This window comes from Erythranthe guttata, chromosome 4 (genome assembly GCF_056151865.1).
Source record: "Erythranthe guttata isolate IM_541 chromosome 4, IM_541, whole genome shotgun sequence".
In the NCBI taxonomy this organism is placed as follows: Eukaryota; Viridiplantae; Streptophyta; class Magnoliopsida; order Lamiales; family Phrymaceae; genus Erythranthe; species Erythranthe guttata.
In genome coordinates this window covers 2906955-2922652 of record NC_142536.1, presented here as the reverse complement: position 1 = coordinate 2922652, position 15698 = coordinate 2906955, and the positions used below count along the sequence as shown (strand labels likewise).

Sequence of the window (15698 nt, the reverse complement as noted above, 5' to 3'; positions counted from 1 at the left end):
TTTTTTTGGTATTTACGTATTAGTTAATGCACTTTCGCCCCCTCAAATTTTTAATTTTGTACACTTTAGTTCTCAAAAAAAAAAAAAAAATCATCTCTTAAATTATTCCTATATTTGAGGCTCCGAGAAAACCCCTCTGGGTCCGCCTCTCCTCTGGATCTACACACTAATGTGAATATGTGTGTTTTGTTTAATTATATGAATGGTAAATATCTACCCAATGTAACAAAGAAGAAGACCGTTTTCGGTAGTTTGACTTGAGTCTTAATTACAACGTCGGTCTTATAGTTAAAAATAGTAAAAAAAGGAAAGAAAAAGGAAAATACAGGAACATATTGTTATGCGAGAGTGTCAGACACGTGTGCATGAAACAAAACGGAGAGTTGTTGGAGATGGAAGGGCACATGGAAAAGTAAGAGTAGTAGGGGCTGTAGCCTGTATAGTAGGGTTAGCCCCAGCTCGGCCAGCTGTAATAAATGTCAACCAAGTATAAATACAGACTATATAGTTTTATGTAGTAATAATATATACTACTGTCAAATTAATATTATTATTATTTCAATGGAGGATTTGATTTCGAGCAGCAAAAATAATAATAATAACAGTATTGAAACGGCGGTGAAAGAATTGAGAGAAACATATAATTCCGGGAAAACGAAGGAAGAAAAATGGCGGGCTACACAGCTCAAGAATCTTCTGTCTCTTCTTATGGAGAAGCAAGAACACATCCACACTGCACTCCACCACGACTTGGCCAAGCATCCCGTCGAATCTTTCAGAGATGAGGTTTCTGTCTGTCTGTCTGTGTGTTTTTGTGTGTGTGTGTTTTCATCATCATATGTATATATATATATATGTGTGTGTTTTTGTGTGTGTCTGTAGGTAGGGCCATTGATAAAGTCTGTGAACTATGCATTGAAAGGGTTGAAGAAATGGATGGTGGGCAAAAAGGTCATTTCATCTTCTTCCATCTTCTCTCTTCTTCTTCCAAAGTCCATACAGTGGTTTGTAAGTACATACTGTGTAATTAATTAATGCTAATTACAGGCAGATTTACCACTCGCTGTATTCCCTGCAAGTGCACATTTAGTCCCTGAGCCACTTGGCGTTGTCCTCATCATCTCATCCTGGAATTTCCCTTTTGGTACAATCTCTCTCTCTCTCTCTCTCTCTCTCTCTCTCTCTCTCTCTCTCTCTCTCTCTCTCTCTCTCTCTCTCTCTCTCTCTCTATATATATATATATATATATATATATATATGTATTGATTTATTAATTAGTGTCATTCAAGACTTATATATACTCAAGCAAATTAACATGTTAATTTTTTTTTTTTTAAATTAGGACTATCTTTAGAACCATTGATCGGAGCAATCGCGGCGGGAAACGCTGTCATTCTAAAGCCGTCGGAGCTTTCTCCGGCATCGTCTTCGACATTAGCCGATTTAATACACACTTACTTAGACACTAAGGCTATAAGAGTCATTCAAGGTGACGTCACAGTTGGTCAGCAGCTATTGCAACACAAATGGGACAAGATTTTCTTCACAGGTTTATTTATTTATTCATATATGTAATATATATTTTAATTTTGCATCGAATTAATTATTTCAATTTGGATATGTTCGAAAAAATTAGGTAGTGCGTCCGTGGCTCGTATAGTGATGACTGCTGCGGCAAAGAATCTAACGCCCGTGGCATTAGAATTAGGTGGCAAATGCCCTGCGGTTGTCGATTCTCTTTCGAGTTCTTGGGATCGAAAGGTTTTTTTATTTAAATTAAAATCATGTACTATTTTGCTGACTTGGGTTTTTTTTTCGATAATGATTTTTTTTTTCTTTTCTCAGATTGCGGTGAATCGAATAATTTCAGCAAAATTCGGAGCATGTGCTGGCCAAGCCTGCATAGGCGTCGATTATATCCTCGTGGATAAGAAGTTTGCATCTACTTTGGTATTAATTAATAACATATATATAGGCACATTGCTTTAATTATAATTAACCAAATATATATATTATTCTACGAAGAACAATGTGAATTCGATCAATTTTTATTTATTTATTATTATTATTCAGGTTGAAGTGATGAAGGCTGCCATACTGAAGATGTTTGGTGAAAATCCAAAAGAATCGAAAACGGTCGCAAGAATAGTCAACAAAAGTCATTTCTCGCGTTTAAAGAATCTGTTAGACGATCCGATGGTCAAAGATTCTATCGTTCATGGCGGTTCACTAGACGAAGATAATCTGTTAGTACATTCCCCTCATTTTATTATTTTTCTAATTTCGATTCAATTTTCGTCAAATATATATAACATTTTTTTGGCTGCTGCAGTTTTATAGAACCGACTTTATTGGTCGATCCTCCGATTAAAGCTGGAATCATGACCGAAGAAATATTTGGCCCATTGCTTCCTATAATCACCGTACGCATCGTCGTTGTTTACTGAATATCGGTTCTTATAACAAAACACAATAATATATTATATATTATATATATTGGCAGTTGGAGAAAATTGAAGACAGCATTGAATTCATCAATTCAATGCCGAAACCACTTGCTCTATATGCATTCACAAACAGCGAAACACTGATGAAAAAGTTGTCGGCCGGAACATCATCCGGAAGCATACTTTTCAACGATGCTATGCTCCAAGTAAGTTACATTTAATTAACGACAATATATTGTCGTAATTGATTAATTACGTCTAGTTTTAGCTCGATTAATTATGATAAAAAAAAAACTCGATGTTTGCTGCAGTATGCTGCGGATTCGTTACCGTTTGGCGGAGTAGGGGGGAGTGGATTTGGTCGGTATCACGGGAAGTTCTCGTTTGACGAGTTCTCACATGAAAAGGCAATTATGAGAAGAAGCTATTTATTGGATTTTTGGTTCAGATATCCACCTTGGAGTGACAATAAGCTGCAGCTATTGAGATCTGCTTACAGATTTGATTATCTTGGGGTTGTTCTTATCATTTTGGGATTAAAAAGGTCTTGAAAATAAATATTAATTGTGTTACTTTAAGAAATGTTCACTTTTAATTAATTTATCATTCCATAATGTGGGTTTTCTGTAATTTGTTGTAATAGTAATGATAATTATTTCTAATTTTACTTATCTTCTAATGATGCAAAATTCGTTAGGTCTTGATAATCATCCGTTCATTCATTTTTTTTAAATGAAGGAACCTGCAACCCACTCGATAATATAGATGCACTCGGTAAACTCTACATTTTCCTATAACATAATCATCTATTTGGTTTTAGGGCAAATTACTGCCACCCCTAAATTATGGTCAAATTACGAAGAATCCCCTCTTATTTAGATAATTACAGCCATCCCTTCAATTATGTATTGTCTTACGAAATGACCCTTCAAGAGGTAAATTTAGGGATGTTAAAGCGGTAAAACCGAATCGAAATTTTGGTACGCCAACGTTTCATACTGTTTACCGAACTAAATATACGATTTGGTTTAGTAAATAACTGAATTAGATAAAATTTATGTTAAAATATTTAAAAGGGTGATTGTAATTACTAAAACAAAAGGGATTTTTTCATAATTTTGCCATACCCCAGGGGGTGACCGTAATTTGCCCTTGATTTTAAGACAAGTGATAGCGTATGAGGTCCCATGAAAACATAGATTATTAATCAAAAATAATAATACAGTAGATAAAAAAAATTGTTTTGGTTAATAAATAAAATAATTGTTTCTCAAACAAAATAAAATAAAATAATAATAATAATAATTATGGAAACAATATTTGAATGACAAAGCAATATCCTATATTATTATTCGAACTGAAATGATTTGTGCAGGCACAAATTAAACATTCAGGCACATTTTTTACCATTTCTCAAAAACCAAAAGGTAAAAAACTCAAAAAACTCTCTCTACCCTTTCGATTTTCTTTCGCAAAGCCCGTGCAAATCGTCAACAGATCGGAGGTAATTTTTACGTTTTTACGATCCTCATGTTATGTAGATTACGAATCCGAAAAAAAAACGAAAAAAAAACGCACTTGGGGACGCTCGTGCGATTTTACGCGAGCGCATCCACTTCGCTCGCGTAAAATTGCACGAGCGTATGAATTTAATTTTTTTTTTTTTTTTTTTTTTTAATTAAAAACCGGTCCTTAACTTGCTCGCGTGGATTTACACGAGCGCATCCACTGCGCTCGTGTAAATCCACGCGAGCAAGTTAATTTTATTTTTTTTTTTATTTTTTATTTTTTTTTTTTTTTAATAAATTTAAAAATCTGCATTTTTTCTCCTCACGCAAAAATGCACGAGCATTTCAACAGTACTCGCCTGATTTCACACGAGCACTGTTGAAATGCTCGTGCATTTTTGCACGAGCAGAACCAATTTTTTTTTTTTTTTTTTTTTTTTTTTTGTTTCATTATTTAAATGTTTTTTTTTATTAAATGAAATATTAATAAAGTGTTTATTTAAAATGTAGATGGCAGGAGGCCGGGGGAAAAGTCTTATGAGTCAAGTTGCCGGTAAAGGCAAGAGCTTAATGAAAGCCTTGAGCGGAAAGGGTGACAATCCGGAAGATCCGGATCGCATTGGAGACCGAGATGTCCTTGCTTCCGCCCGTAGAAGAAAGCAGTTAGCTCGAGAAGCAGCGTTACAGCGGGAAGATGAGAGATTGAGACGAGAAGCTGTTGCTGCTGGAGCCGGACCCTGTCGACCTACACACGATCTCCAGCTAGCTCGTAGTACATTGCCACATGCCGACGATGATGATGACCACAACAACAATCCAGATAATATGGATACTGACGAGGAGGTGGAGGAAGATGATGTACATCAGGATCGTAAAGCTGGTCGTGCCTTACCCTTTCCGCAGCTGCCTGGTCCGGCGTACTTGGAGGGTCCGTGCGATGGAGGGCCGCAAAATTTAGAGTTTATGCGATGGTTCAAGTCGCATATAGCGATGTACATTTGGGAAGGATATGTAAGTTTTTCTGTCAACACGTGCTTTACATAATTCTTATATTATTCATTATTTTTAGCTAACAATACATGCAATATTTTTCAGGAGCGCCGTGAAACTACACGGTGCGAGTCGAGGACCAAAGCACTCGAGGACTACCGCGGCCCGCAGGATAACACGATGATTGCGAGGCTGGAGGCAACAGGTCTTTACCACTTACGAGACTGTTTTCTGAAGAAGATGAACAAGAACCTCATGCTAGCTTTCCTGGAGAGGTGGCAGCCGGAGACGAACAGTTTCCACATGCCATGGGGCGAGATGACGATCACGCTCCACGATGTCGCTTTCATCATGGGGTTGCGGCTGGACGGACCAGCAGTTTCTGAAATTCGCCCGGTAGAAGAGTGCTCACAGAGTCTTGCATCTGTATTGGGTCTCGGTCTGATGGACACCAATGACATGTTTCGAAACAAGGGAGTTGGTTGGGTTAAGGTGAGAGATCAGTTGACCCTTCCCTCCGCCACAGACGAGAAGAAGATGAAGGGCTACTTGATGTTTCTGCTTGGGTCTGTTTTGTTTGTAGACAAAACAGGGAGTAACATGAAGCCGTGGTGGATCCATTTTACCAACGATCTCGATAACGTCGGCAAGTATTCGTGGGCTTCGGCATGCTTAGCAAACATGTACCGCCAATTGGGTATTGCCACCCGCGCTGGGATGAACAGTCTCTGTGGATGTGTTATTCTCCTTCTGGTACGTGTACCTTTATTAGTAATTATTTATTTATTTAAACTTCTATTTTATTTATTTATTCATTGGTGTTTGTTTTCAGTGCTGGATCTTTGAGCATTTCCCCTGCTTTCGACCACCTCTTTCGCGTTCATATGCCGAGTTTGAGCCTCGATGCAGAAGGTGGGCCCATGGTGGAGGCAATAAAACCACGCTGCAGGAATACCGGAAAATACTCGACGCCATGACCGAAAGAGATGTGAGTAATAATTTTTCTAATTATGTCTATAGTAGAGTTACGGATTTTTCTAATTAGTTTAAAATATGCTTAGGTTTGTTGGACCCCGTATGGTACCGGTGCACATTACTTACACCCTCGGAGCATGTATTACGGCACGATACAGTTCATGGATATAGTGGAGCCGTACATGCCCGACCGAGCGTTGCGGCAGTTTGGAAGAGTCCAGACTATTCCTTTCCCGATAATTGAATCGAACTCGCCACATAACCGCGGCTTGTTTGGCGCGGGATACAAAGTCACTTTCCACGCTCCTGGCGGCATGTGGCAGAACGAGTACGCCAACTTCATTGACCTGTCGCAATACCCTGAAGCCTGGCCGCCGGAAACAGTTGCCGAGGAGTACATGAAGTGGTACATCGAGCGGACGCACCGGTTCATTAGCAACCCTGATAGAGTTCCGCCTGCAGAACGGGTTGTTGCTGCGGTGCCGCCAGACCAGCCGTTCGCCAACGATATAGCTCGGCTCCTAGTTCCGATCGTGTTCGGTTTGACTGGTGACGACGCAGCAGAGGCATTCCTGAGCATTCAGCCGCAGTTGAGGGACTTGTTGACGCCACATGCCCACTATTTGCGTCTCTTACCTAGGAGAGGTCGCGGGGGAGGTCCGAGGACTCGGGGTCGGGGGTCGAGGGGTGGACAGTAGGACATGTATTCGTGTGTTGTGATTTGTTGTTTGTTTTCGAATTTAGTTTTTTGTACGGATGTTTCATTTTGGATTTGCGGATATTTCTTATTTGCCCGTATTTAGTTATTTAGTTATTTGTACGGATTATAATTATGTTGTATCGAACGAAGTTATTTAGTTATTTGTACGGATTATAATTATGTTGTATCGAACGAAGTTATTTAGTTATTTGTACGGATTATAATTATGTTGTATCGAACGAAGTTATTTAGTTATTTGTACGGATTATAATTATGTTGTATCGAACGAAGTTATTTAGTATTAACGGGATTTAAAAAAAAATATAAAAAAAAAGAAAAAAAAAAAATTTTTTTCCTCTGCTCGTGCGTTTTCACACGAACAGAGGTGTTCTGCTCGTGTGAAAACACACGTGCAAAACGCCTCTGTGCGTGTGAAAACGCACGAGCGTATTAAATATATTTTTTTTTTTTTTTGGTTTTTTTAAAAATTAAAAAAAAAAAAAAAAATATTACGTGGAAATACGCTCGTGCGTTTTCATACGCACAGAGGCGTTTTGCACGTGTGTTTTCACACGAGCAGAACACCTCTGTTCGTGTGAAAACGCACGAGCAGAGGAAAAAATTTTTTTTTTTTTTTTTTTTTTTTATATTTTTTTTTTTAAATCCCGTTAATACTACAAATTAAAATATAATTTCGTTCGATACAACATAATTATAATCCGTACAAATAACTAAATAAGTAAGTCCGATAACAACGTAAACAAAATTACAATAATACAGTACTACCTATGCCTAGAAGTCAACGTCGTCCAAAAAGCAAGTCGATCCGCGTAAAAATCTCGTAGAGGTAGTAAATTGGGAGCTGCAAAATACCTCCACTGAGGATGGAGACGAGGAAGAGGGCATGAAACCGGTACTCGTATGATCATAAAATGATCGTTATGTAGCGACATAGGAATAATACGTGATAACGCGGGGTTCCCAACTAGTGGTAGGTGAGTGATGCTACCCCGTTCAGTGAATATTAATACCATTGCGTTGTATCTTGTAGCGATCGCCAACCCCATATCTGTTGACATCCATTTCGTCCGTGGCGCCGGTCCCCTCTCATGACTGCATGTCAAGATATAATCAGCGACTGTATTTCGACCCCCCTCATCCCCACCAAAAATATTAGCATATAGATTGTAACGCTCCATAAACTCCTCAACCAAGTCAGTTCTGACTTGTGGCCATCTCTCTTGACTGCCGTAAACAACTTCGGCTATGCATCGGTAGCCACAATTTCCATCGGCCCTCACATTAACGTATGAGGCTATGGACTGTGCGAGAAACGGAGGAAGGAAGGAAAAGAAATTGACCCGGTCGCCGGCAGTAACAACTGATTCTTCCGTCGATTTAGTACATCCGCGAGGACGACCTTTAACCTTTGACTCTGGCGTATCAGCTTTAAATTTTGAGTCTGGCGTCCTTTCGGTCGGGGTTTTGCGACCCTTAGAGCCGGAAGAAGATTTAACCTCGGATTTCCGATTCATCGTGTGCTCATATCCGGACAAGTTCCTCTTCATCGAGTTATTCTTAGGTCGTCCCTTGGCCTTCACAAATGACGGCTCTTGTAAATACGTTGAAGAAGGATTATTTAGGTCCCGTAAATAGTCGGCCGCATTTTTTTGGGACATGTAATCTTTGTTTGATAACTTCTCGAACTCATCGAGAAGAACTTTCTTAATTGCAACTGTGCGATCAAACGGTTCCTCCTCGTCCTCCCATGGATCCGACTTTGGCTCGACAACCAACGTTCTCCAGAATGGATGTAACTGTTGCGGATAAAAAGTATCTCCCTCAGCAATTTTAACTGCAATCATACACGCACACGGGAGTCCGTGGGTTCGGCTTAGGTAACAGTTGCAACTATCCGGATTATTTTCCAATTTTTCGTACTCTTTATCCAACAGGTCCAGTGCTTTGTGTGATACGTTACATACCAAAGCACCGAAGCACGACAGTGAAGTACTGTACATCCTGACTGTTCTACTACTTTCGTTTTCCACCTTCAATTCATTAATTTGAAGGTCAACTTGCGCATCTAGTGCATTTTGAACTGTATCCATAGCTCCAGTCGATGTTTGGATCCAACGCTTCGATGCACGATGTGCACTCTCTACTCTGTTTCGAGAAAACACTCAAATAATGAATAAATGTAACATGTGTATAAAAGATTATACGTAACGAGTTTATAGTAAAATCAATTTATATACCTGTTAGTCGTCGTGTTACCGAAATGAACGATGTTGTTGGTCCAACACTTAACAAATCTCTCCTTATAAATCAACCACGTTTCATTGATGTAAGTTATCAGCTTCGGATATTGCCCGTACAAACTAACTATCTCTCTATAGTTGCATTCGTATTCTTCCTCGGTCTCAGATTCGACTAATTTTGCCCACACCGTCCTCCGGAACAGTATACCCAACTTGGTGTTACCCAAGAATTTTGACGCGTTTGCCTCAACGTTTCTGTTTATGTGATATAAACATAACATGTGATGCGAATGTGGAAACACGTTTGGCAATGCTTTCAGTAGGCCCAGCTCACGATCTGTCAGTATCACTTCTGGTTCTATCCCGATTGGTAATATGTCTCGCAAACATCGCAATGTCCATGCATAAGTGTCCCCATCTTCACGTGACATAAAAGCAACGGCAATAGTGAAGTTCCTTCCCACGGGAGTAACCCCAATGATCTCCAAAAGAGGCATTTCATATCTACATGAAGGTAATTATAATTTAGTCAACTCTTACATATATATATATATATATATATATATATATATATATATATATATATATATATATATATATAATAAATGTAATACACATTTAAATAATTATTACCTGTTAGTCTTGTACGTGCAATCCATCAGGATGACGTATGGAAATAACTGCAAAAGCTTTATTGAATCAGGGTGCGCAAACATAACGTCTTGCACTGTATCACCAGCTGGATTTGTTCGATGCCATTTGCTGTATCCACTCTCACTTAGTTCGTGCCACAGATGTTGTATAACTGTTTTTCCTTTCATTTCCTCTCGTCTAATTTTCTGTGATTCATTGTACACTTCTCTCAAGGACGCAGCCGTATCCGGATTCATCTGCCTCAGATGATGCAAAATTTCCTTCGGCTTCACATGGCTCTTTTTCAGTATCTTTGTCACTTCTCGTTGCTCTTCAGTCAGGCGACTTAGCGAACGTAGTCCTTGTGGATATTTATGAGGATTATGATTGTGCTTGCCATTTTTGATGGTAAGGCGCCATAATCCATCCCGACCCTCTTTACCCCATAGCGCAAAAGGGCATTTACACTTTATTGAACCGGACTTCCGGCTTGTTTCGACCTCTGCATTTTTTCCTCGACTCTTATAGGCTCTTTTGCAAGTCAAATACTGTCGGCCCTCGTGGTAAGACTGTCGCCTAATCTCATGTCCATGACTGATGGCCATATTCATCGCCCACTCGACTAGTGCATCTTTACTATCAAATGCAGTCGAAATTGTGAAAAATTCACTGAAATCATGTAGCTCGAATGTTTCAATATCTTCATCCACATCTATGTATACTTCCTGTTTTTATATTAATGTAATTAGCAAATTATAAAACTAAAGGATAAAACTAAAAAAAAAAAAAAAAAAAAAAAAAAAAAAAAAAAAATTGTGGTGCTCGTGTGATTTCACACGAACAGAGAGGTTCTGCTCGTGTGATTTCACACGAGCAAACCTCCCCTGCTCGTGTGAAATCACACGAGCTAATTAAAAAAAAAAAAAAAAAATTGTTCTTGAGCTCGTGTGAATTTACGCGAGCACTTGGCAAGTGCTCGCGTAAATTCACACGAGCTCAAGAATAAAAAAATTGTTCTTGAGCTCGTGTGAATTTACGCGAGCACTTGGCAAGTGCTCACGTAAATTCACACGAGTAGATGAATTTTCGGGAAAAAAACGAAAAACTTACATTCGGGTCTAAGTTGTTTGGATCCATCGCAAAAATTGTTGAATATCTGAAATTTTTCACTTTGAATGTTGAGTTTTCTTTTTTTATAGGATTTGGTAGGAATAGTACAAAAGGTAAATAGTTGTGGTAAAAAGGTAAAAAACCATGGTAAAAAAGTGCCTGAATGTTTAATTTGGCCTGCGTATATCACCACCCTTATTCGAATCTGATATGATGCGTCTACAAGAAAAACCGCCAAAATGGAAGCGAGTTTTCCCGCCATTTTTAACTCTTTCTACTTTAGATTTCCAGCACCCTTTCTCCCCTCTCTCCTCCTCTCTTCTTCCCCGCCAGAAAACAAACGCCGCCGTCACACCACCGTGAAGATCTGAGACTATTATTGCCAAGACTCCGAAACTGAAAAAAAAACCCTAAGATGTCCTCAATCAGAACCCCCAAATCAAAACAACGCATTTCTTCCTCAGACGACCTCACCGTGCCCCTAACCCCACAAACCCCAGGCACCAATCTCCGCCGCTCCCTCCGCCGCGCCGCCGCCACACCAAAACCCTATCATCCGTCCTCCAACCCGACCAATTCCCCAGATCCGGCCCTCACAAAATTAAAAAATTACGAAAATGCCCCTCCGCACTCACCCACCACCATTGCAATCACCCCTATATCCCCACAACCCACCGAATCAAGGAGGAAGAGGAAATACCAATCGAAACCAGACGCCTCCGTTGAGCCAAAAAAGAGGGCATTGAGGAGCACCAAATGTAGAAATCCCGACAACAAAGTTAAGAAAAGGGTGTACTACAAAAGGGTGATGTACGATGGAGTCGAGTTTTCGGCGGGGGACGATGTTTATGTGAAGAGGAGGGAGGACGCTAGCTCGGATAACGACGAACCGGAGGAGGAATGCAGAGTGTGCTTTAAGCCTGCTGGAAATAAGATTATGATTGAGTGCGACGATTGTTTGAATGGGTTTCACTTGAAGTGCTCCAAGCCGCCATTGAAGGCGGTCCCCGAAGGAGATTGGATTTGTTATTATTGCACCGCCAAGAAATCCGGAAAAATAATCGAATTCCCCGAGCCACCGAAGGGGAAGAAGAGGGCTAGGACTGCTAGGGAGAAGTTGCTTTCGAGCGATTTATGGGCTGCTCGTATAGAGAGGTTTGTGCATTAACTTCGGCATTGCTCCTCGTATTTTTAGAGATTCATTTTTTGTAGTTTAGTAGTGAGTTTTAATGGTAAGATAATCTTACACTGTACTTTGTTGTCGATCTCACTAGTTTGTGGAAAGAAGTGGATGGTACTTATTGGTACCGAGCACGGTGGTATATTATTCCGGAGGAGACTGCCCCCGGTAGACAATCTCATAATTTGAGGAGGGAGCTATATAGGACTAATGATTTTGCCGATACTGAGGTGATTCATCGTCTTTTCTTTTTTATTCAATAGGATATGGTTGCTTATACTTTATTTGAGTTGTTTATTCGACTTATCAAAATCATGTTCCAGATTGTTCTTTGATTACTTGTATGCTTCCAGAGTCTATTTAGCTATTAGTGATGGTCCCAATGTATATTCTCGTGGTGCTAAGATTCTTGTGTTTTTGAGGAGGAAATTTTTTATCTTATTCTTCTATGTGCAACGGTGTTTGTTTTATAGATGGAGTCAATTATTAGGCACTGTAATGTTATGACCCCGAAAGAATTCTCCAACGCTGGCAATGAAGGGGATGATGTGTTTCTATGTGAATACGAGTACGACGTACAGTGGCATAACTTCAAGCGCATTGCGGAGATTGACAATAATGAAAATGTAAGTTGGGGGAAGGTGCTTTTAGCCAAACGGGCCTTGTATTTTCTTGAAATTTATGGGTTCCTATTTTAATATGCAGGATGGTGAAGGAGCTAAGGATGATGATGAGTGGAATTCTCAGGATGAGTCAGATCCCGTCTCGGAAGAAGAAGTAGAATTTGACGACGAGATCAAAATCAGCTCACTGTCCAGACCATCTCTAGCTCACCCCCTCGCTGCAGTATGTAAATTTGAACTTTGTCGAGACTAAAGTGTACGTGTCTGTTTACTTGAATTAGATGATCGATCATTTTTTGCATTTTTAATTCAGAACTCGCGCAAGGGACGAATATACGGACTGCAAAAGATTGGGGTTAAAAAAATACCAGAACATGTTCGATGTCACAAGCAGACTGATCTGGAAAAAGCAAAAGCGACACTCCTTCTTGCAACATTGCCAAAGTCTCTACCCTGCAGGGATAAGTACGTAAATTTTTCGGGGTTACTAGATCACCGACTAAGGCACTACATTATCTCATTGCATGCTACAATTGCAGGGAAATGAACGAGATAACTACATTTATCAAAGGTGCTATATGTGACGAGCAATGCCTTGGAAGATGCCTCTACATTCATGGTGTTCCTGGAACTGGCAAGGTAATATATATTTAACATTTAAGAAAGAAAAAGAACAAGATAAGACCAGCTACCTGCTTATCCAATTTTTTTGCCAGGTCAATATAATTTTTTTTATTTGCACTGTACTGCAGACAATGAGTGTACTTGCTGTGATGAGGAGTTTGAATGCTGAGGTGGATGCAGGAACAATACGGCCTTACTGCTTTGTGGAGATTAATGGTCTCAAATTGGCTTCACCAGAAAGTATATATAGCGTAAGGGTGCTCGATGACCTTTTCTACTTTGCAGTATACGATGATGTACATACTTATGGATAACTTATCGATGTGTAATTTGTTCCAGGTGATCTATGAGGGTATAAGTGGACATAGAGTTGGTTGGAAAAAGGCACTCCATTTCTTGAACGAGCGATTTTCGGATGAAAATAAACGTGGGAAAGATACAAGGCCTTGTATTCTTCTGATAGATGAACTTGATCTCCTTGTTACGAGAAATCAATCAGTAAGTTGTGCATGTTTACGGCAAAACATTATATATACTCTTTTTGTTATTTTCAATTAGTTAAATGAGCGATATTTTTCGATACAGGTTTTATACAATATTCTTGATTGGCCTACCAAGCCAAATTCCAAACTTATCGTACTAGGTAAGCAATTCTTGCTGTCAATGCTAAATTTTGAGAATACTTGTACCGATCTCTGATTTATTGTTCTTCGTATTGCATTATTTACTCAGGGATAGCAAATACTATGGATCTTCCAGAGAAGTTGCTGCCGCGCATTTCTAGTCGCATGGGTATACAGAGGCTCTGCTTTGGTCCTTATAACTATAAACAACTTCAAGAAATAGTATCTAGTCGCCTGAACGGAATTAATGCTTTCGAAAAACTTGCAATTGAATTTGCCTCTAGGAAGGTTTGCATGATTTGTACCCTCTCCTTTTATTCATCGTTTGAAATAGAGGAATAGCGAATGACTCATTTGGACTAAATTTCGGGAGATTTTTTATGTGATAATCGTAGTATTTGACTTCAGGTGGCAGCTGTATCTGGAGATGCTCGTCGTGCATTGGAGATCTGTAGGCGAGCTGCAGAACTTGCAGACTATCGTGCTAAAGTATCTCCACTTTCTGCTAACTCAGATGCTGCAGGCATGACTTTCTATAACCATTTCATCTCTTGTTTTGCTCTTTTTTCTTGTGTTCGATCGAAACTCACATCAGAATGAAGATAAGGAGAGATAAGAATTATTGGTCCACAGCCGAGTTAAATCTGACCTTAACCATAAATTATTCAAAATCACGTGCCCATTATTGAAACTAAATTATGTTTGTTTGTCCAGAAAGATACTTTGGCCAACTTCCTTGTTTTACTGGTATTGCAGGAAAACTTCTTGTAGGCATGGCAGATGTTGAAGCAGCAATAAAGGAGATGTTCCAGGCTCCTCATATCCAAGTGAGTTGAAAAATATACATCTATATATTTTTTTTCCTCCCTCGATTACGTTTAAGAAGTCATATTATATTTAATTTTTTCTTATTTCTTTTGTTATTTTCAGATGATAAGAAGTTCTTCTAAGCTGAGTAAAATCTTCTTGGCTGCTATGGTACACGAACTTTATAAAACAGGAATGGGTGAGACGACTTTCGAAAAGGTATATTCTCACATGTGCCCTCGGGTTATATGTATTACATTACAAATCACTCATACCCAAGTCTGTCTTTCTTTCAATATTACAACCTCTGATAGTATATTCCGTTTGACAGTTGGCAATGGCGGTCTCATGTTTCTGTTCTAGCAATGGAGAAATATTTCCTGGATACGACACTCTCCTGAAAGTCGGGTAAGCCACTATATAACATACATTATGAGCGTAATGACTAGCTCTTGAAAATCCGCAGGCTCATTAGAGACCATATTCGAAAAACGGAATTTAATTCTTGAATCGGCATTGCAGCTTTCTGAAGTTGTGCTTTATGAAATTGTTTTGGCTTAATGAGATTATTTGTCTCAAGTATTAATATCTATGTGTTAATGGGCAGATGCAAGCTCGGGGAATGCAGAATATTATTGTGTGAGGCTGGTACACGGCACAAATTGCAGAAACTGCAACTCAACTATCCCAGGTTAGTCTCTACGCAAACACGAAATCGAACCTTGAAAGAAAATTTTGACGTCTCACATATAAAACGAGGAAATAAAAATTAGATGTCTCTCACCGTTCTTGTTTATTTATAGCATTATAATGGTGATTTTCTCGTTGTGTAATTCGCAGCGATGATGTTACTTTTGCGCTGAAAGAAAGCAACGATCTACCTTGGTTGGCCAAATTTCTCTAATTCGACATTATTCAGACGTCCGAATTTGGATGATCCATGATGAGTTACAATATTTATACTTTGTATTTGATTTCTTTAACTGGGAGATTAATTTTGTTTGGTTCTTTTTTTTTCCCTCAAAAGGATTCCAGACTTAAAAATGTGTGCTGGAATCATTTATTTAAACTAGTATTTAAACAGATCAAATTAAGACTCATATAGACTTTTATATAATTTTTTTTATTGACAATGTTCCCATCATGTATCTTTATTTAGATTATTATATCATGCATCTGCAGCTTCTATTGTCAAAAAGAAAAAAAAAAGGTTTCTG

The 15698-nt window shown here is 39.0% G+C and overlaps 3 protein-coding genes and 1 non-coding gene across 4 annotated transcripts; 3 read left to right on the top strand and 1 right to left on the bottom strand.

Moving 5' to 3' along the window:
• Positions 1–404: 404 nt before the first annotated feature.
• LOC105950247 (aldehyde dehydrogenase family 3 member F1-like) lies at positions 405–3136 on the top strand. Its single transcript, XM_088816428.1, has 10 exons — positions 405–786; positions 883–951; positions 1048–1144; positions 1343–1549; positions 1637–1761; positions 1846–1950; positions 2074–2246; positions 2333–2423; positions 2504–2653; positions 2759–3136. The coding sequence occupies exons 1-10, from the start codon at positions 562–564 to the stop codon at positions 2996–2998; spliced, it is 1482 nt and encodes a 493-aa protein (XP_088672554.1). The 5' UTR covers positions 405–561; the 3' UTR covers positions 2999–3136.
• A 4111-nt stretch (positions 3137–7247) lies between these two features.
• Positions 7248–10822, bottom strand: LOC105949507 (uncharacterized). The gene is made up of 4 exons (XM_088816418.1): positions 10625–10822; positions 9515–10239; positions 8879–9385; positions 7248–8786 (listed from the first exon to the last, which is right to left on the bottom strand). Exons 1-4 carry the CDS (start codon positions 10649–10651, stop codon positions 7403–7405), a joined length of 2643 nt encoding a protein of 880 aa, XP_088672544.1. The 5' UTR covers positions 10652–10822; the 3' UTR covers positions 7248–7402.
• Positions 10823–10847: 25 nt separating this feature from the next.
• On the top strand, positions 10848–15614 carry LOC105956344 (origin of replication complex subunit 1B-like). Its single transcript, XM_012980197.2, has 16 exons — positions 10848–11779; positions 11899–12034; positions 12278–12430; positions 12510–12650; positions 12741–12892; positions 12967–13066; positions 13180–13302; positions 13391–13549; positions 13637–13694; positions 13784–13962; positions 14083–14197; positions 14431–14501; positions 14605–14700; positions 14813–14889; positions 15089–15172; positions 15322–15614. Exons 1-16 carry the CDS (start codon positions 11040–11042, stop codon positions 15383–15385), a joined length of 2448 nt encoding a protein of 815 aa, XP_012835651.2. The 5' UTR covers positions 10848–11039; the 3' UTR covers positions 15386–15614.
• Positions 12338–12415, top strand: LOC148770916 (small nucleolar RNA snoR28). The gene has a single exon (XR_016031079.1). It is a non-coding gene; the product is annotated as a small nucleolar RNA snoR28 (small nucleolar RNA).
• Positions 15615–15698: the final 84 nt, after the last annotated feature.

Bases quoted from the DNA above. Each gene is read 5' to 3' on its own strand.
- LOC105950247 (XM_088816428.1), top strand. From the start codon at position 562: ATGGAGGATTTGATTTCGAGCAGCAAAAATAATAATAATAACAGTATT. The intron at 952-1,047 runs GTCATTTCATCT...TGCTAATTACAG, and splicing joins AATGGATGGTGGGCAAAAAG to GCAGATTTACCACTCGCTGT. The intron at 1,951-2,073 runs GTATTAATTAAT...ATTATTATTCAG, and splicing joins AGAAGTTTGCATCTACTTTG to GTTGAAGTGATGAAGGCTGC.
- LOC105949507 (XM_088816418.1), bottom strand. From the start codon at position 10,651: ATGGATCCAAACAACTTAGACCCGAAT. The intron at 10,240-10,624 runs GTAAGTTTTTCG...ATATAAAAACAG, and splicing joins CAAACAACTTAGACCCGAAT to GAAGTATACATAGATGTGGA. The intron at 9,386-9,514 runs GTAATAATTATT...ACCTTCATGTAG, and splicing joins TGCACGTACAAGACTAACAG to ATATGAAATGCCTCTTTTGG.
- LOC105956344 (XM_012980197.2), top strand. From the start codon at position 11,040: ATGTCCTCAATCAGAACCCCCAAATCAAAACAACGCATTTCTTCCTCA. The intron at 14,198-14,430 runs GCATGACTTTCT...CTGGTATTGCAG, and splicing joins TGCTAACTCAGATGCTGCAG to GAAAACTTCTTGTAGGCATG. The intron at 14,502-14,604 runs GTGAGTTGAAAA...TGTTATTTTCAG, and splicing joins TCCAGGCTCCTCATATCCAA to ATGATAAGAAGTTCTTCTAA.